General features: G+C 39.6%; 2 protein-coding genes across 3 annotated transcripts; both read left to right on the top strand.

Moving 5' to 3' along the window:
• The first annotated feature begins 1,576 nt into the window (after positions 1–1,576).
• On the top strand, positions 1,577–6,632 carry LOC119779341 (cyclin-dependent kinase 12-like). The gene is made up of 4 exons (XM_038278961.1): positions 1,577–1,756; positions 2,575–3,213; positions 3,301–3,387; positions 5,021–6,632. The coding sequence occupies exons 2-4, from the start codon at positions 2,599–2,601 to the stop codon at positions 6,164–6,166; spliced, it is 1,848 nt and encodes a 615-aa protein (XP_038134889.1). The 5' UTR covers positions 1,577–1,756; positions 2,575–2,598; the 3' UTR covers positions 6,167–6,632.
• LOC119779340 (pre-mRNA-splicing factor CWC22 homolog) lies at positions 5,019–20,573 on the top strand. Of its 2 annotated transcripts, none has more exons than XM_038278960.1 (7): positions 5,019–5,143; positions 8,506–8,966; positions 10,132–10,275; positions 11,970–12,110; positions 13,703–15,772; positions 17,890–17,986; positions 20,263–20,573. In XM_038278960.1, exons 2-6 carry the CDS (start codon positions 8,535–8,537, stop codon positions 17,983–17,985), a joined length of 2,883 nt encoding a protein of 960 aa, XP_038134888.1. In that variant the 5' UTR covers positions 5,019–5,143; positions 8,506–8,534; the 3' UTR covers position 17,986; positions 20,263–20,573. The 2 variants fall into 2 exon arrangements, with proteins under 2 accessions (XP_038134888.1, XP_038134887.1); XM_038278959.1 differs by lacking the exon at positions 5,019–5,143 and adding an exon at positions 8,041–8,226.
• Positions 20,574–20,833: the final 260 nt, after the last annotated feature.

Genomic DNA, 20,833 nt, shown 5'->3' with positions numbered 1-20,833 from the left:
TTTTTTATGGTGCCCACCATGGTGAGTTTCCTCCTGAGAAGTTCTTGTCCAAGGTCATAGCATGTAAAAAAATTGTCACAAGTGATGTTGTGACCCTGCAGTCCAGTAGTCAAATCGAGGACTACCCGTTTTCCTTGGTTTTTACAGGGATGCCGCTTGCAGATTTTCCTGTGTAAATCTGTAGGTTCCACTCATAGCTTGTTTTAGCATCACAGGCTGCCCAGATTTTTATGCCATATTTGCCTGGCTTACTGTGCATGTATTGCTGGAACGGGCATTTTCCTCAAAAAGGGAGAAAACGTTCATCCACTGTCACCTCTGGCCCTGGGTTGAACATCAGTGGAAGGAGGTGCACCCATCTCTCCCAAACATCCCTGATGGGAGCAAGCTTGTCAGATTTTGCTCTGGTGTATCGATTGTCAAATCTGAGGACTCTTGAGATCATCTGAAACGTCCAAAGAGACATTGTTGCCGGTTCTCAGAGGCCTGCTCATCTCCATCGCTAAAATCCTGTGTGTCCTCTGCCTCATTTGCAGCAAAGATGTGATCCAAAGCTTTATTTACAGTGAATCTTCTCCTTATTGTTGCATCCTGTGAATTGGCGATGTGTACTCCTCAAGTCACCACCTCTACACTCAAATGGCTTGACAAGCCTGGACATGTCTCCCTTTGTTTGTTTTCGCAAAAAGGCAAAGACAAAAAGGCCCTAAATTAAGCTCAAGTGGTTGGAGGAAGAGCCTGTTGGTTGATTGTGTGTTCATGATTACATTTTAGGCATTTTTTTTATTGTTTTATAATCAAAAATTGTAACCGGGTCACAAATGACCCGAACACCACAAAAGTCATTTTTTTCACCAGAGCACTTTATAATTTAGTAAAAAAATAAAATTTGATTTTACTTTGTTAAAATGGAAGTCCTTGACAAAGTCAAAAAGTTTCAATGCAAAAAACAAATGTATGATGTACTTTTATGCATGCTAAAACTCAAAACGGGTCCGTAGGGACCCTAACACCATAGGAAGGTTAAATGACTTTAAAGTAAAGTATTTCATATGTTAATTTTTTTTAAACTCTTAACTATTATGTTATTCTAATGCACCTTTTTAAAGCCCACATTTTTTTAACCATCCTCTTGCTGCTGTAAACACCAGAATATCCCCATTGTGGGACGATTAAGAGATTTTCTATTCTCTCTCTCTCTCTCTCTCTCTCTCTCTCTCTCTCTCTCTCTCTCTCTCTCTCTATCTATCTATATATATATATATATATATATATATATATATATATATATATATATATATATATATATATATATATATATATATATCTAATTATCACACGCATGTGAGCGTGTGATAATTAGATAAAATGTATTAATTGCCCAGTCCTTTTCAAATTAATAATGTTCAACATAGTATGATCCAATTTGATCTAGTCATGATAGTCTCCCATCCATCCATCCATCCATCCATCCATCCATCCATCCATCCATCCATCCATCCATCCATCCATCCATCCATCCATCCATCCATCCATCCATCCATAGTAATTCACCCTCCTACCAGAGGGGGCGGTGTTGTGCAGAACAGGTAGATCTACACGGCCTTCTGCATGGCATACCTTCAATTCCATTCGTTTATTGCAAGAAATTGCTAAGTAAAACTAAGTACTCGGTTGCTTAATCGAATTCATTCTTTGTTATTCAGCTTTAAAGGAATCCAATTTCTTTTAAGAGTGGAACCCTGCGACACAAACGGTAATTCAGCTAACGTTAAGTAGGCTAGACATAAACAAAACTGGAAATATCCTTTCATCTAACCATTTTGAAATGAATTGAACTAAATACATCTTTGATGACATATAACATCGTTCACTTCTGGTATTTAGTGTCTGACTGATATTCAGTCATTTTTTTTTGTAGCTATGTTACATTCATCATGTGAGCGGTTAGCTTCATATTAGCTTGGATACGGAGCAACGCTAAAGTTAATGTCTGTTTGAGAAATGTAACCCTTTTGAAATCTGCTTCGATTGATACTAGATTTGAAACAACGGGTTTCGTCATTGATGTTTTTTTTTTATATTTATTGTTCTTAAAGAATAACGTAAAATCACCTGGCAACGCTTGGTTATTTTTAAGATGTTCAGTTTGTTAAGCTGGACTAAATAGCCTCCTGTGTCTGGAGCTAATCGATGATCTTAGAGCAACTGACTCACTAAAGGTTTGGCTTGAAACTAAATTGGATTTGTGGAAATTAATCTTATATGTAAGGCACAGTAGAGGTGTTTGATGCTGTGGACATTGTTTCTTCTTGTTTTCTTAATGTCCTGTTTTGGGCAGGATAGTTATTGTATAAAAATGTCTTTTTTTGTGAAAGGGAGTAATAACTTATGTCAACAATGCAGTTAAAAGCAGAAACCAGTGCGTTACATTTGGAAAAATTGTATTATAAGCAGTCTTTTTTTCTGACTAAATATCTTAATACAATTTATTAGAATCTAAATCAATAACTGATCCACTTGCACTTCTCTTTCTGATTTCTTTATCAATTTTCTTTCTCTTTCCTTTTTTAGCTGCTGTTTTCTAAATGTGAGAGGATGTACTCCAGAAGATCTGACTACAACCACAGGCGGCAGGACGGTGACAGAAATTCAAGACGAAACAGGGAGGACTATGATGACAGACGTGGAGAAAGACATGATCTCCACAGTAGTACCTCTCGGGACTCCTATCATAAATACACCAGAGATGGACACAGTAGCACGGACAGGGCGAGCAAAAGTAGACATTACAGTGGGTCTCCTAAGAGGCTGCGCAGTTCAGATTCAGCAAACCGAGACTGGAGCAGAAGAAGCCCTCAGAGGAGGCGCCTGTCCCCATCTAGTTGGGACGTGCCAGTGGACCAAAGGCGAAAGAATACAGAGGATAAGGATAACTATAGATATAGGCGGGATTCTTCAGAAAAAACATACAGGGCCTCACCATCTAGGTCTTCATGGAACCAACAGTTGAGATATTCACCGTCACATGAAGATGATGTCAGGTACAGGAAAACGTCTCCATATTCAAGATCTGTGCGTCACCGTGAAGAGTTTCCTCCTAAAAGACAGTATGAGGATTTCAGCGACGCAGATTCTCCTGATCGCTATGAAGCAAAACGGAGACATGGGAGTGGACAGGAAAGGACACACTCACCCGATTACTCTACAAAGGTTAGTTTTAAACTTGTAATGCTTCAACAGACATAACATTTAAGGCTACGTTAATCTGATTAATAAAAGTGTTTTAATAACTAACAGAATCAGGCCGAGATGAGATCTACATCGACATATGATACATATTATGAAAGCAGAGCCTCTGCACAGCTAAATGGATCCAAAGAACAGGTACATCTTTTATTTTTTGATGTTTTCTACTTTCAGAATATTTCTATTGCTTTTTGTGTAAACCTTTCAAGTTTACAAAAGCACACATTTGGTTTTCACATAACAACTAATCAAATTTTATGATTTATTACTTGATATGTTGCATTTCATGTACAATTGGCCTGTTGATTACAAAAGGGTAACAACAAATAAGTTCATTTAGAATAAAGCAAAATAACTATTATGACAGAGTACGGAGAATTACTTTAAGACCCTGCAGAAAACCTGTCTTTTATTTTTTCACTGTAGAAAATGTTTCTTTTAGAATTAAAGCCCCTCTTATAATATTTACAGTGATGTGCTTACAGAAATGTAATATATTATACATAAGTATGGTATTGATTAGGGCTGGGTAAAAAAAAAAATCGATTTTGAATCGATTCCTTTACATTTTTGCGAAATGGATGTCTAGGGAATGAGATCAATTAGTTTTATAGTGACGTGCGTGACGTTCACATTCAAATGAGCAGGAAACATGCACTTCAAATACTTCAAGCCAGAAAGCTGCAAACATAGCTAATAGGTTGATTGAAGACATTAACAAATGGAGGCTGACCAGCAAACACCCTGTAATTGTTACAGACAGCGCTGCAAATATGCTTTGTGCAGTGGAGATTATGCAGCTCATGCATGTCTGCTGTGTCCCGTCTGTTTGCACGAGTGAGGCCTTTTCACTTTTCACAAACAAGTTTGCACTTTAGAGACAGTTTTGTTCACATCTCAAGTTTAAACTGTCCGATTTACAAGTTTGCACTTTGTGTTTAACAGGAAAAATAAAATACACGAGTATTTTGAAACACAATTGAACCACTTTCATTATTGTATAAACAGATCTAATTGAAATGAATCGATTTAGAACTGTATGAATCAAAATCGAATCAATTCAGGACTTTGGCAAAAATACCCAGCCTTAGTATTTATAATGATTTATGGACTAAAACTCCACCTTTATGTTTGCTTTGTCTTAGATATTGGTATTTATAATTACATAGGAGCGGGTCTCGCATTAATGGAGACAGACATTTTTGGGCTACGGTAGTGCAGAGAGGCCTAACTAGTGACTGCAGAGATCGATATTCCCCTTGAATGTGACTGTGACAAGTTAGCCTTATATAGAATCTATATCCTACACAGGCTAATAAAATATTGCTTATAAAGGGTCAATGTAAACAAACCTTTTCATCACTTGACAAGATGAGTAATGGCGACGTTCCGGAAGCCACTTTGTACCATAAAATTCTTCGTGTTGTTGGAGGGGGAGAAGCGGTGGGGGGGAGCGGTTTGTGTCACCTTTGTCTGACCATTAGATGTCGCTGAAAATGACGCACTTTAAATTGGAACAGCACAAATAGGCTTGGAGAAAAAAAGGAAACTACTTCTGTGGGGATATATATTTTTATTGCTTGAGATCACTTGCATGCAAGTATTTAATTTTTTTGTTGTCTTGATTGCCTTAAACACCAAAGTTATTTTGTTTGATTTGTTTTTCTGCTGTGTTGAATGTAGCCTAGAAAGGGATCACAAGTAGGTGTTGTTTTGAAATGATTTGTTGGATTCATGCATCTAAAATTGTGGCTTCTGTGTTTCCCATAAGTATCTTAAAAGCGACGGGACTCCACAAAGCGCCGCCCGCCCTGAAGAAAAGTCGTCTAAAGGCTTCCAACGCTTTCTTGATATACTCAACAAGGGCGTGAATGTTGACGTCCTCAATCAGATAGTAAGTCAGAGCCCCAAACCGCAGTTTGATGGGCGCATTTCTTCAAGCTCTTTTGTGAAAGTTTCAGATGAACGTTGGTATTCGGGTAGCACAGAGAGGGAACAGAAAGGGTACGCAGATAACAGCCGCTGGAAGGAAAGTAAGGGATCCCTCAGGTCTTTGTCTCCGCAGCGGGATCATGGGTCCGCCAGTCCAAACGGGAATCAAGTCTCTGTCAGAGAGGGCTCCTTTGAGGCCAAGTCCCCCTCAGTGGAAAAGATAACTATGACCCCTGAAGAGCTGCAAAAGCACAAACAAATGCAAGATGTTTTGCAGGCTATTGGTATGGATCTGGGAATCGAAGAGCTCGGCCAAATGTCTCATCGGATTCAGGAGCGTCTCTATGGCAAGAGAGACAATGAGGGTGGGAATAGGTTCAGTCGGGAAAGAAGTGTTGAGCAGCCAAACCCTGTGAGATGTCGAAGTAGATCACCAAGCACGCCCAGTGTTACCTCACCACGTCAGAGCTGTTATTCAAAGAGAGACACGAGGGAGGAAGCGGACATGCCGCAGTCTGGATACAGTTTGGAGTTAAATCAAAAGTCTTCTCTGGAGGATCAGGGAAGTGTGGGAAATAGAGCTAGCCCTATGAAGATACCTCCTACTCCGAATGCTCCGACTGCTCTCCCTTTCAACCCTATCCACTCAGTAAAGCAACTTCCTCCTCCATCAATGCCACCATTTCCACCATATCCTCCCAGCAACAGTTTACCACCGTCGTACCCCAACGTTCCTCCACCTCCTCTTCCTTTTTTGCCCCCCTTTGGATCAGGAAACTTCTTTCCTCGCAACCCCCACATGCTCCGCACTCCAGCTGTGCCGCCACCTCCGCTGTCTCAGTTTGGACCGCTGGTCCCACCACATACGCAGCTTTTGAATCCAACAAGCATACATGCTCAACAAGCCATGAACCCAGTGGAGAAAAAGAAAGAAAGGCTGGAGAAAAAGAAAGAAAGGCCTCGCTTCTTGCAGGTTATTAAATAAAGTGCATCTTACTCAGCATAAATGGTTTGTAGCCTTTTTTTTTGTTTGATTGCTTAGAATTTCCAAAACAAACAGTAACAGGTTGAAATGATGTTTTTGGAGAATATAAATAAGCCTGTATAGTTTAATAACATAAAGTAAATAGTCAGTGCTCTAATGCACATGTTCCACCTGAAATGACGTTGAGCATCTGAGGAAATGCTGTTTGCACTGGACATTTACCAACACCAGCAGTAGCAAATCAAAATGGTCCTCAATCAACTGCATCTGTTTAGCAAATAAAATCTGTAACTTCTGATTTCTGCTCTGATTTCTGTTCAATATTTGTTTAAAAGATGTAAACCCATGCCTCATCTTGTTAACATGAAGGCAGACTGTCAAATATTTTTGTTTATATTTCTGTACATGTAATTAACTGATGTTTAATAATCGGAAATGTAAAATATTAAAGACAGTTCCAAATAAACTTCAAAGGAAATCCTCTTATATTTGGGGGGTTTTGTTGTATAAAAAGCTACTACAGTCGTATATTTGGTAAGGTTCTCTTTAAATGCCATCAGTTTGTTGAACTTTCTTTCAATTCTGTTTTTTTCTGTTGTCAAAACACAAGAAATAAAGCATTTGCTTTAAGTTCTATTTAATATGTAAAATTGTTGAAATGTTACTGATTGTTTTTAGCAAATAATTTATCTAAACTGCTGTTTATAAATGTTTCCACAGTCAGAGCCATTCTAAAAACATGCAGAATTTACGGTAATGTGGAAATACTTTGGCTTTATGTAGAGACACTGTATAACTGACAATAGTATAAAACCTGTTAGTTTTTTATATATATTAGCTTGCAAATTAAACGGTAAGGGTTTAAAGTTGGCATGTTTGAAGGAAAATTGGGAAAATCTGTGAATGCAGGTGAGTTAAATGGGTTATGGCTGGGAAACCATCTTTAATGAAAGTTCCTTGTCTGTACAAATCAATTTCGGTGAAATATGGTTAAAGAAGGTTTAATGGCAAACTGGTGAGAAATTGGGTGGTTTGAATGGTTTCTGGGGAACACATGTCACTACAGATCACTCACAGGAATGGAGATGCTGCTTTTGACCATGCCTCTCATGTTGATGTTCCTCTGACATGGCACCCATCTAAGTAGTGTTTCAATTGGTGTAAGCTCTTTCATGGAAATGGGAGCTCCTTGGTTGTCCTTGGCCTCCTTTAGCAGCTTAATATGCCCTGCCAAAAGACATGTTTAGTTCAGGAGCACAACAACAATTTAATTTGCTGACTTGTTTAATCAGTTTAAGGCCTGCCTGGCAGCTGCCACGCCTGATTAATGCATAAAGCCGGTTCAGTGTTAGTCATAATAACCCTTTTTTTTGTCTGGTTTGGTTTGTATCAGTCAAATACATTTCACTTTGCTGAAAAACGTTTTTTTTTTTTTTTTTTTTTTTTTTACAGCTCTGTGGATTATCTCTTTTATTTTTTGAATTCTCATATTTGAAACGGTTTCTGGAGGAAAACGAGATTTTTGAATCACTTATATTGAAATGGCTTGAAATAATAGTATATTTTGGTGTTTTAAAAATTACTCTAGAGACATTGTTTTATTCTGATTTTCATTTTAAAGTAAACTATTTTAATGTCATAACTCATTTTTCAGTAGCTGTGCAGCTTTTTTTTTTACTTTCCAATATTACAAGGAGGAGGTTAAGGTAAATTCTGGTTTTCCTTTCCTGCAACACCTTTTTTATCAAATTATGACACAGTCATTGCTCTTTATATAGTTGTTTTTATTCATATTGAAAATATCATCTATATAAACTAAAGTAAGAATTTCCTTCTGTTCTTGAGTGATAGTCCTCCAGCACTCAGGTGGCGCTATTGAGCATTTTTACTTCTAAAAGCGCCCCTTTACTCCATTGTAGTTTACAGACGGTTAATGTTTTTTCCTGTATTTTAGGGGTTTGCTTAGCCACCTATTGTCATCCTTTTGTTCATAACGTCCGATTTTATTTCGATCACAAAGATCGTTGATGATGTAGCAGGTGACGGTTTTCTAAGAGAAGGTAAACCTGCTAGCTCCGATGCTAAGCTATGATGCTAAGCTATTTGTAAACGCGTCTTTCCTTCATTTATGACGTCCATTTACTTGTATTTTAAATAAAATAAATATTTATTCTTGCTGTAGGTTTCGATTAATCGTGGTCCCACACATTTTTAGTAATCGTAATCCCAGATAGTAGTGTTATGGTGTCGTTAGCTAAATCCTAACTGGTTCTGTTTGTATATGTTGGTGATTTCTCCACTGTTTTAATGTGTGTGTGTATTTTTTGTTTACTTTTTAGAGTCTTCAAATACTGTGAAAGGCAGGAGGATGAATCCACATGACTGGAGTCATGTTAAAAGGCTGCAGATCCGCCAGGAACCGGATCAGCAGAGGGTTTTAATGAGCAGCAGTGTCCCAAGGCTGACTGGTGACTGGGACACTTTCCCTGTACACCCTGCTGTTCAACTTCAGAGCAGGAGTGCAGCCTGGAGAGAACCCAGTCCTCCAGATCTAGATGGAAAACCATTAGAGCAAGACGATCCTGAATTGATAAGGAAGAAACGACAGCTCCAAGAGTTACACGATCAGATTATGCAGAAGAAAGCCAAAATTGCTTTTAAAGCAATAGAGATTACAGGGACTAATCCATCTGAGCCAGATGTTCTTGATGGCAAGGAGTTGGCTACCTGCAATCCTGGAACGCTTAGAGACAGAGTGACAGAAATATTGCAGCAACGTTCATTCAGCTTTTTCTCCAAGGTAATTAATATAAAATGGATATCAGGTAACCGATACTCAGCTTTGTGTAGAGATGGATAAAGCTTCCATCCATCATAGTTTTTGTTTATTTTTCCCTTACTGATTTTATTTTAAACTTCTTTATTTGAAGTTGTAAGTTATATTTAAAGCATTGCTTTAGTAAAATATATAAAGGGAAAATTTGACGCACACGTTTTTAATTTTGGTTCATATTCTCTAATCCTAACAGGTTTAAAGTTACAAGTTCAAATATATGCACATCCCAATTAATTCAAGAGTAAATCAAAATGCTGGTCGGAAAGTTCTAAAACTTCACAAAGCAAAGGCCTGCTAACTCTTGAGTGGCCATTTTCGACTAAACCTGAAAGTTTTTTTTTTTTTTATATATATAGGAGACATAGACAGGTATGGGGCATTGCAGGCTAACAAAAGAAGCTAAACAAATCGTCCCTTTCAATTTGCATGTTTTCTAAAACAAGGCTTTTGTTGGGCTACTGTATAAAGCCTCAAACTCAATGCTATTTCTGACATTTTGAATTGAAAAAGCTCCCTGGATGGGAAGCGAAACGTTTTCAAACTTGGAAAAAAAAGTCCAGTGGATTTTTTTTTTTTTAACCTTTTTGGGATGACTACAACCTGGATTACTCAGAATCTTCCCCATCCTTTTGTATGTAGGATTTAACATAGGCCTGACCAGCGCTAGAAGTTTGTCTACTCTTAAAATCTAACAAATAGAATTGAAACTTGGACGCTTGTGATCTAAAAGTTAAATCCACCTGGTTTTTGAAAAAGGTGAAATATACCAAAATGATGCTCCTGGAAAACAGAAAACTCTGATCACAGTTATGAAGATTTCTTGTCTACTTAAAAAAACAAAGGCAAACAAAGGCAAAACATGCTCATTGTATTAAGTGCAATAAGTTAAAATTTTGACACTGTGAGATGCAGCTTGCTAAAGTGCAGCTATCTATATATGATTTTGACTGATGTTGTATATGTTTTAATCCAACTTGGATTTGAGAATATTTTTGAATGAATCAATTACTTCTGCAAACTTTTTTTGTTTTTTTTGTTGGTTTTTGTTTCATTTTTCCATCCTGAAAGGTTAAGAATTGCCAGCTAAGGATGCAATTACTAAACTTCTGTGTCTTCTTTTAATTCCTAGGTTCAGTTATCTAGACAAAGGGAAAAATCTTTCACTTTGAGCAAAGATAAAGTGAAACTGCACCATCCCCTGAAGCTCAGAGTGAAGACATTAAATGCACACCGACTTCGTAACCCCTGTGTTTTACCACCCCCTATAGAGAAGGTTGGTTTTTTTGTTTTTTCTTTTAAATTTCTCTCTGTGAAAAAGAAAATCCATTCTGACCACAGAACAGAAGTGTACCATGGTCCCTTTTGCTGCAAATGTAGAATCTTTGCATCTAGATTAGCCTGATAAACCAAACTAAATGTGAGATTAAATGTGTAATTTAGTCTGGCCCTTTGTCTTTTAAACCATATCTGTGTCTGTTAGCCAACGTTCTGACCAATTAGCGTAACTGACTGTGACGTAGTGAGCGCGACAGAAAGCTGGTGGAGTGTAAACAAACAGCCTGTCGGTAAAACAGCGATTACGTTCTTCTAAAAACTGAATGATCTTAGAGCCTCTTCCTGCTCACATTTCAACGAAAAGTCTAATCCTTCCAAAGCTGAGTCAAACGAGAACTATTCAAAAGTTGTTGCCATCTTCCTTGTTGTGCTTTCTCCAGCGTCGTGCAGCTTCGTCGTCACGCCCACTTTGCATCCAGAAATTCAAAACACATCTCTGCATAGTGATTGGCCCGCCAGATTTAGGGCCTGGAGCATTGATCGAGGCTAGACCAAACTCGCTGGCAAAAATGATTTTGGACGCTGGCGGGTGGGGCTAGTTTACTAGGCTACATCTAGATGGCAGTTATAAATCATAAAGTAGTACACCTTTGGAATTAAAGATAAATGAGGGCTCAGTGGGAAATATGTGATCATTGCTTGGATTTTTTTTCTGTTTAAATATTAAATTGCTATATTTTCAATTCATTTAAAACACGAACGAAAGGTGATCAATCTTCCAAATTATATTCTTAAAGATGGCTTTAAAAGGTTAGATGAAAAGGAAATAGACAAATTTAATGTTTTTTTTGTAAATTTGGGCATGATAGTTTTGTGTAAATGTCGACTAAAAAGGTTTAATTCTATTAAACAATCTTTATTTAATTCCAAAATGAAAAGAGAAGTGTTATTGTGTATTTTCAAAGCCTTCAAAACCAATGGATCAACTTATAATGTAAGCATGGATATCATATTATTTAAACTGTTTAATTTTTTTTGAGTTATCTAATACCTGCCAACATAACTGTTTGTGTCTCTGCTCTGCCTGCTTAGCATGTTTTCACACCCAGTCGTTAAGGTTGATTGTTGTCGCTGACCCGCTGTCAGAGTGTTGGCCGGTTATTAGAACCCAGCTCATGGGCGGTGAAAATAAAAACACTCCAAGCCGCTGTAGTTGGTTGTCCGATGGATTGTTAGCTTGCCAGGTTCAAAAGTCTGCTGCTTTACATATTTTCCACGGCGGGAGTTCTGTGGGGTAGCAGGGATAGTCAGAATCCCGGCTCCAAAACTGCCTCTTCTCTCCTTCCTATGACTCAAATTTGAAGGTGAATGGGCTCCAAAGCATTCGCAATGCGATTAAGATGCTTCAGTGTCATTTGAGCTTGTTGTGCTTGTTGTGATCTATCAGAGGTATATCCATTAAATTCAATTCCTGAAACTAGAGTTGACCAACCCTGTGATGTCACCGTCGGAGGTACTGCAATATGGCGGCGCCCTTACCCCTTACCCATTTTTCTTTAGCTTGTATATTTTTCACATTTCTAATATAATTATTGATAAGACACAATGTCATGAATCACTTCCACTTTAAAAGCTTCATCTGTGCTGAAAAGAAGTTGTTTTACAGAAGTTGATGAGTGTGATGTTTCACAGGTTCCAGATGTCCCTCTGCATTGTCCTGACAGCTTCACTTCACCTCAAAAGAAGCTGGAGAGCACCGCCGAAAAGGGATACGAGCGTTTACTGGGTGCTCTTAAAAAAGCAGCAGAAGCAGCCCCTTATTTCAACAAAAAGGTACAATTTGCTTCTCTTCATTTGCAGTCCGGTGATAGTGATGGCCTCTTAAATAGTTTTGTTCCGCTTAAATTTATGGGATTATCAATATATGAAATGAAGATAACCCCCCAAAACATGTTTTTAAAAGATGATTTTATTCTTTTAGGGGAAAAAAGGTTTTCTAACAATTAATATTTAAACAACGCAAATCAAGTGTAAAATTCAGGAATGTTCCTCTCTACACTGTTAGTATTTCCTAAGATTAATAAAATGAATAAATCGATAGTATTATTTATATAGAAAACTAGATCTGTTTTTGTGGGTTGAGGTAAAGGGGTTGGGTGGAAGTGAATTGGTCCTGGGTGGTCACACTGGCTTTCCAATTCTGTGGGGTCTAAAGAGCTCTGCCATCCTGTAATCTGCGAGCAGCAGGAGGAAAAGGAAAAACAGAAAAGTAAATACAATTCAATTCAGTTTATTTTTATAGCATCGATTCACAACACATCTCATCTCAAAGCACTTTACAGAGACAATTCAACCAGATCATACAGTCAGATTGGTTCAAGTTTTCATTCTAGGGAAAATCAGCTGATTGCATCGCCTTATTGACATGAAAGCGATCCGTCAACATTTAGCTTATGCCTGTGGAGACAGAATTCCCCCAAATCTTTAAAAAAGGGCAAAAAATGCTTATTCTGTTCACATCTACATACCTATGAGGTTTAGGTTTTTCTGCAATAATACGGATAAAGAAGAATTAGCAGTCAAACCCTGCAGGTAAAGCATATGTTTAATATTGTCATCTGACTGCATCAGGGGCCTGTGCATCTCAGAGAAGCAAATGAATTTCTTCCTCTACTGAGCTCTATGCACAGCTCCACTACTTCCTGAACTTCAGCAGCTCCTTTGTTTCCTGTCTTTTATTAATGGACTGATAAATCCAGGTGTGTCTGGCTGGTAACTGAGATTTCTTTTCTTTCTTGCCCTCATCTGACTTCTGCCTGCTCTCTATTTTACTCTTCTAAGTAGATTTGTCTACCTTATCTTCAACTGTTCTTTTCACCAGTGTTCCTGTTTTTCTATACTCTCATTAAATCTTTCGATCAGTCTTGCTATCTTCTTCTCTCCCCTTCTATCAGTCTTACTCTACTCTTAAACGGAGAGATAATATAATCACAATCCCTTCCAAAAACAATCAGGGATGTCTGGTCGCCATACTGCAGAGTGTAGTTTTTCTTATAAACTGTATACTATTTGAATGTAAAACAATTGTGTTTTTTTTTCTCTCTTATCATAATCCTTTGTTTATGCTTTTTACTGGTCCGTTTTTAGGAAATTTATTATTTGCTATTGCAGCTTTAACCTACTGTGGATAGCATGTGAAAATGTGCCTTTTTGGCTTTACCTCCCTTTGACACTGTATAAAATATTTATCTGTGGAGCCTTGATTAATTAAATGTTATGGCTTTCTTCATGAGCAACTCTGACACACTTAAAACATTTCCTGCCTAACAGATCCTTGTTTTTAGGAAGATTCTGCATAAATAAATAGAAATGATCATGGTGCTTTTGTAGACAAAATTTATATTTTGTATACAATGTTTTTCCAGATCCCTGACGTCTCGCTACCTCCTCTCAACCAAAACGATCCTCCTAGAACAAAGAAAAGCAGCACCAATGTTGGTTCTGAGGATGAGAGCAGGCCCAGCCGCAGTTCCAACTACAAGAATGGCGTTGATAGAAGTCTAGAGGGTGAGAGCAGTGTCAGCAGCAGTTTGAAGCCTGTAAGCGGTGCAAAGAAAGTTCCTGAGCAGGAGAGCACTGTGGAAACACATTCTGACAACAACAAATCGTCTGCCAGAAGCTCGAATGAGAAAAGTGTCAAGAGAAGTTCGGACCAAGAGAGTAGTCCAAGAAGAGCTTCTGAAGGTAAAAGCAGTTTCAGCAGAATGTCTGAGCACAAGAAAAGAGACGACAGAGGCTCCGAGCGTGAGAGCAGCATCAAAAGAAAATCTGGAGGCAATAGTACTGTCAGAAGTTCTGAGGGCAAGAACAGCGTAAACACAGCTTCTGAACCAGAGGACGGTGCCAGCAGAAGCTCTGGACACAAAAACAATGGGGATGGAGCTTCTGAGCGAGAGACGAGTGTGACCAGAGGCTTTGACCGCTTTGTCAGTTTGCTTAACAGTGGGGTGGACATCAAGCGACTCAGTATGATTATCAAAGATGATGCTCCAGTAACCTCTCCTGATGTTTTGAAAAAGGCCTTCAAAAACGAAACCCAGAAGTGCGACACCGACTCTGCACTACCAGGCTGCAGTGGGATCAACAGTGTGAAGTTGGAGACGGAGCCCGTCAAACAGGAGGCGTCCTTACCTCAAGACAAGGAGGTAAAGAAGGTAAAAAGGAAGGGAACTTTGGACTCCAACAGCGAGTCGGAGCCCCCCCTCGATGTGAATAAGAAGAAGGAGGAAAAGAAGAAGGAAAAGAAGAAGGAGGAAAAGAAGAAGGAGGAAAAGGAAACCCCAATGACGCACGAAAAGCAGAAGAAACTGCAAAGCATTCTTCAAACTCTGGGGTTGAATCTAGATGTGGAGGAGCTGAAGAAACTAACAGATCGCACTCAGGAGAGGCTTTATGGAAGGAATAATGAACCACGACAGACGAGCGACAGCCAGAAGGAGCAAGAAATCCCACCAAAACGCATAAGACGCAGTAGATCTCGCTCTTCCTCTTCTTCCTCATCCTCTTCTACTTCTTCTTCATCGTCGTCCTTATCCTCTTCATCCTCTAGATCTTCCTCTAGAAGCCGTAGAAATCGGAGGCATTTACGTCGTCATCGGCGTTCTCGCAGCAGAGATTCACGTCGACGTTCTACTGACAAAGATGCACGTCGACGTTCTACTTCACGCCGACGTTCTACTTCACGCCGACGTTCTACTGACAGAGATGGAGAAAAATGGCAAAACAGGAAAAAACGTAGGGAAGAATTAGACAACTCCCTTTATAGAAACCAACACCAAGCCTTTCCCTCCCATTACCCCGCTCCTTCTTCGTATCCTGACTACAGCTTGTACCAGTATGCCCAGTATATCAACTACTACAATGCCTACAGGGAAGCTATTAAATCCAGTTGGCCATTTGCTGCAAATCAAAGCCCCATCTCGCTCAACCTGCAGTCCTATTCACAACACCACTCCAATCACACGGAATCGCTCAATCATGAGGATTTTTGGAACTTCATTGACCCAGACATGTCTAAGAGAAAAGATCAGAGGAAGAATAAATCTGATTCTGGCCTCATCTCAATTGATACTGAAACATCGAACAGGCTGAATAGGGAAGAACAAAAAAGACAAAAATCACCAGAAAGGTCTCCAAAGAAAAATGCTTCAAAAACATCTGATAGTGGGAAAAGAGCCTCAGAAACGTCTAATAGAGATGGAACATCCTCAGAAACACATGATGGAAGGAAAAAAGCCTCAGAGACACCTGCTACAGAGAAACCGCAACCAGAGATCATCACTGATAAGAAAGCAGTTGCAGGGACCAATGCTACAAACCAGGAATCATTCTTCTCAAAGAACTTTCCCTCAAAGCCCTCAAAACTTGAAGAATGGAGAAAATTAAGAGAGAAGAAGAAACAAGAGGAGGAAATAACAGCCAACTTGAGAGAAAAGGTAAGTGGAATTTTTCTCTTTGCCCTTTTAGTTGTTTAGACAGATGTTCATTCACCTTCTTCAGATGCTTTCCAAGCAAGCAACCAGATAACAAGCACCGCTTTAGATCAGTGCTTTCCAGCCCTAGTTTTGATGTAAGGCTACCTATGCACAGCTTTTATTTATTTGAGATCCTGGGATTATGACCACTTGATTATAAGATAAAGAGAAACAGAGCGTCACTACTAACAGTGGCCGTTAGTGGATCAGAGGCCGCCAAGATTTAGAATCAGACATGAATCCAGTTCAGCAGCGCATATCGAAATGGATCAAATGGTATTTTTTTTAGGTGAAAAGGAATTTGGTCGTACAAAAAGCCAAAAATTGTCAGTTTTGATGCTTTACATAGACTTAAGGCCTGAACTAGGGGTGTAAATCACATCCATTATGGCGATTCGATTCAGTATTGATTTCCTGACCCAACGATTCGATTATTTGCGATACTCAAGAATACACCACGATACGATTCGATTAATCGGTAAATTTTTTTTTTTTTTTTTTTTTTTTTTTTTTTTTTTACACCTTACAGGCTAAACAAAGTTTCAAGTTTGAAATAAGTCAATGAAAGCTGTAATGTTATGCTTTTTTTTTTAGAAACAACCGCAAATAACAGAAGTAGAAAAGTTGCATCAAAAAATACTGCAAAAATACTGCACATAATCAGTGCAATGAGTGCAATGAAATACCTCGGCTCCAGACGTCCCGCCCCCTCCACAGACACTCCGCTGCACCTCTCCCAAATTGTAGCTGACCACAGACAGCGCCGCAGACAGGAGGTTGGCGTGTTTTGTTTTTATGACCGAAATTGCGGAAAACAACCCGTGAAGTTTGACCCGCTAGAAGAGCGAGGTGCGTGAGAACACTGGGACCCTTTTTCCACCTGGATCTCTGCTCTTTTTGGCTCTCATGTCCCTCCGTCGTCGAACTAAACTGGCCCCCACTTCCTCACCGCCTCGGCCGTATCTAGACCCACAGCGTGTAGCACAGACCACACTTCAATATTGAGCATAATTTAAAAATGTCTGTGTCAAGCTTACTGCAGCACACTGCTGTAAGAGTATAACCAGGAAGCGCGGTAGGAGGGCAAAATAGATTTAGCGCCACCGCAGCACGGGAGTGAGAATTACGCCCAGGAGCAAATGGATAAAAATAGACCGGAGGAAAAAAAAAATTAGTCGATTCTCTTGCAGACGTGTCGATGCATCGATACAAAAAATGATTATTATTTACACCTGGCCTGAACACAGCAACTGCGTAAGACATTTTCATCTCTATTTCGATTCTTTTTCATGTCACACCATCAGGAGCCATAAATATGTAGCCTGGGTGCCATTCCGAACTTAGTCCCGCCCACAACGTTTGAGGTTGGGAAGTTCGGTCTGGCATTGCTCCATAGTAGCGCGAGTATGCTAGCACAATATCTTGCAGGCCAATCAAATTGTCAGGGTGGGCTTTATACGATGATGGACAGATGATCAACAGTAATGTAATCAACCATGTGACCAATGCGCGCTTGGGTGACAACAACAATGGCTGCCGCTGGAGAGTTGAGGTGAGTAGATTCTGCTATTAGGTCTGTTCTAGAAGATATTGACAGCAAATAAACTTTAAAAGAGGAACAGAGAAACGCGATCAAGGCTCATCTTCTTATTCTAGGCGTGCAACTGCACGCTTTGATTTTTGTTGAGAACAACTATGCGTCGCTTAACATACGTCACGCACTTCTTTGCTCTTATTGGTTGTAGGTCTATCCAATTGAGTGCAGAGGCATTTTTTTTCCTGGTTCGTTCAAAACACGCCCCATAATCACAGCTCTATGGAGCAGTATCGGACTCATATTCTGACTAGAATTGAGTCGGACTACGTCAGGCTAATAAATATGGGCGTTGAATTAAAAACTTAACAAATAATATTTGCACTCTTTTATTCCTTTTACAAGTTTTAATACTGCTCAGCAGCAGAGCTTTGTGAAGTAAAACAAAGAAAATAAATCCTTAATAGTTTTACTCAGATAACTGTAAATTACAATAACACCAAATCTCCAGATAACATAAATATGTGACCAAATCTCCTTGTAGCTTTTGGAGTTTAACCGGAAAGCGAAGCTTGTCACCCAGAATCCCAGCTCCATCCCCAAGCCGCCAGCGGCCTCTCTGGATTTGGAGCTCCAATAACGTAAGTAAACATAAATGACGTCTTCAGGTCTCATGTTTCTTCTGTATTTTTTCACAGCTGTTATTAATGCCAGACCCTTCACTCCTGTCTTTACATTAGTTGGAAGATACTTTGTAGGAGATTGTACAGAAAATCTAGAGATAAATTTAGCAGACCTGACAGGTGGTTTCAACCATTTGATTACCGTATTTTCACGACCATAAGGCGCATCGGACTAAAAGGCGCACTCTCAGTTATGTGTCCCATTTCTGTATTTAACACACACATAAGGCGCACCGGACTATAGGGCGCGTTTTTTATATACAGGTACATGTCCTCTACTACCTTTAAATACCTCTACTGCGTATTTAAAAATACAGCGGGGGCAAAACTGAGTATGACTGTGCTTTATTCATGTATTTATTACAAAGTATTAATCAAACCTGGCAGCTGGCCGTGAGACAGAGACATCGCAGATGACACAGCGCTGTGGTCACTCCTAAATTAACTTAAAATCCTGAAACCTGCTGACGGAATATGTTCGCTTTTATTGCCGGTATCCTGTTGCCTGCAGCTAAAATTATTTAGATGAAAAACACCTGCCAGCAGCCGCGGTGAACCCCAGGCTGCCCAGCCTACAGGCTGCTGATGAAAGGATTTCTCCTGTCGGTGTACCGCTGGTATGTGGGGGTCTGAGCGCCTCCGACAGAAATAGATAATCTGGATGAACTGACTGCAATTATTAAGTTTTCAGGTGGACTTTCTCACTTAAAAACATATTAAAACTACTTCATTCCCACTGATCACAGCAAATATAGCTGCAAGATTTAGATTATTTAGATGAAAAAACACCTGCCAGCCACCGCGATGAAGAGGAGGAGACGTGCCGGGGCTGCTGTTGAATTAAGTTTTCAGGGAGAAAAATACAGCGGGAGCAAAACTGAGTATGATTGTGCTTTATTCATGTATTTATTACAAAGTATTAATCAAACCCATCAAAGTCATCATCCTCTGTTTCTGAATAAAACAGCTGCGCTAAATCCGACATGCCAGTTTCCCCTTCTTCGCTGTCAGTCACTTTCCGTGCAGCGCAGCTCCTCAGAAATAATGCCGGCTTTTGCGAAAGCTTGAACAACAGAGCCAGCAGACACGTTAGTCCAAGCATCTACAATCCATCCGCAAACGGTGGCGTAACTTGCCCGGCGCTGCCTTCCACTTATCGTGAAACTGTGGTCTCCGTCGGTCATCCATCGCTCCCACGCCGCTCGCAGCCTTACTTCGAACGGCTGCTTCACACCGATGTCGAGCGATGGAAGTTCCTTTGTCAGACCCCCGGGATAACGGCGAGCACAGCGTTCATTGATTCACCTTTTTTTCACATCGGCTGTGAGATGGGCACGCAGCGATGGTGATGCGTGGAAAAAACCACCTAGTCTTCTCACATACACCTGCCTCAGCCACGCACCCACCCAGCCTTTTCCATTTGCGTTAATATCATATGTCATCAGAGCGCTGTCTGTCTCGCTGGCAGCTCCCAGATCAGCTTCTCTGATTGGTTGATGCGGCGCGTCCAGCAGCAAAACTTCAATTTTTCCATCTGAGCAGCAGCAGCGCGTTGGCGGTGCTTCAGATGCTTAAACGCTCCCGACGTGCTGCACCAAAATGCGCTGCGGGACCTTTTGCTGCTGCCTATATGCGCGTCAACCATTGACTTTGCATGTAAACTCGCTGCTTCTGCTGCACCTGCTGGGTCCGGTTCACACCGATGTCGAGCAGCGTTCATTTGTTTCCCCATGTTTTTCACATCAGCTGTGAGATGGGCACGCATGGAGTTACATATTAACAGCGATGGTGAGGGGTGGAAAAAAAACACCTGGCCTCCTTACATTCAGCCACTCTTTCATCATCTCCTCAATGAGGTGGTCTCAAAAGTCGCAGTTACAACACACATAAGGCGCACCGCACCATAGGGCGCACCGCACATTTTGAGGGAAAAAAAAGACGTTTAAGTGCGCCTTATAGTCGTGAAAATACGGTAAGTTATAACTTCCTCTAAGTTTTGGGTCATGTTCAACATGTTTCTTCATGATCCATGATGTTTTTCTATTTTCCTGAGACAGTGTGGGGTTTGTCAGATATAAAGAGTTTTAATACTTTACTAATAAATTCTGAAAAGGCATTGTCCGAGCATTTTTTATTTAAAAATGCAAAAACCTTTTGCTATTATCATCTGATATTGAGGAAAATACATTTATATGCAGCATAATTTAATGTTTGTGTGTTTTCTTTTCTTTCAGAGATGAGAAACTGAGACCCATGATGAATCCTGATGCGCCTCCATCTTGATCTGCAGTTTAGTTTTATTGTTTACCTACACATATAACCGAATCATCCTTTCTGTCACAAGTAAATAACTTCTCAGGAGTTGTATCTCTACCCATTCTTAGTCTAAGTTAAGGTTTTTACTTTAGTCTTTGATCTCACTGTTTTTTTTTTCATGATTTAACATTTATCTGCTCCCTTTTATTGTCTCTAAGCCTGATTTTATTTTGTCATGTTTTACTTTCTTGTCTGTTCTCTCACTATAATGATTTAAAACCTGCTTAAATTGTTGTGGATGGTTTTTATATGCAAGTTTAACTTTTACACTTAAAGAAATGTCAGGAAAAAGTTTCATGAAGACCATAGAACACAGCAGAAAGGAAAGAGTTTGTAAAACAACTTGCAAATTATATCATCTCCTAAATTAGTGCAATCCAAATTCTAGTGATGGAAAGAGTTTGAAACATGTGCATGCTACGCTTTTCAGTTTTTCCTTTGTAAATTAGTTTTATTTCTTCTTTTTTTCCACTTCATTCTTTACTACTT

Source organism: Cyprinodon tularosa, unplaced genomic scaffold (assembly GCF_016077235.1).
Source record: "Cyprinodon tularosa strain WSP-4 unplaced genomic scaffold, ASM1607723v1 ctg146, whole genome shotgun sequence".
Taxonomy (NCBI): Eukaryota; Metazoa; Chordata; class Actinopteri; order Cyprinodontiformes; family Cyprinodontidae; genus Cyprinodon; species Cyprinodon tularosa.
The sequence above is the reverse complement of the archived record's forward strand: the minus strand, read 5'-3'. Positions and strand labels throughout refer to the sequence as shown.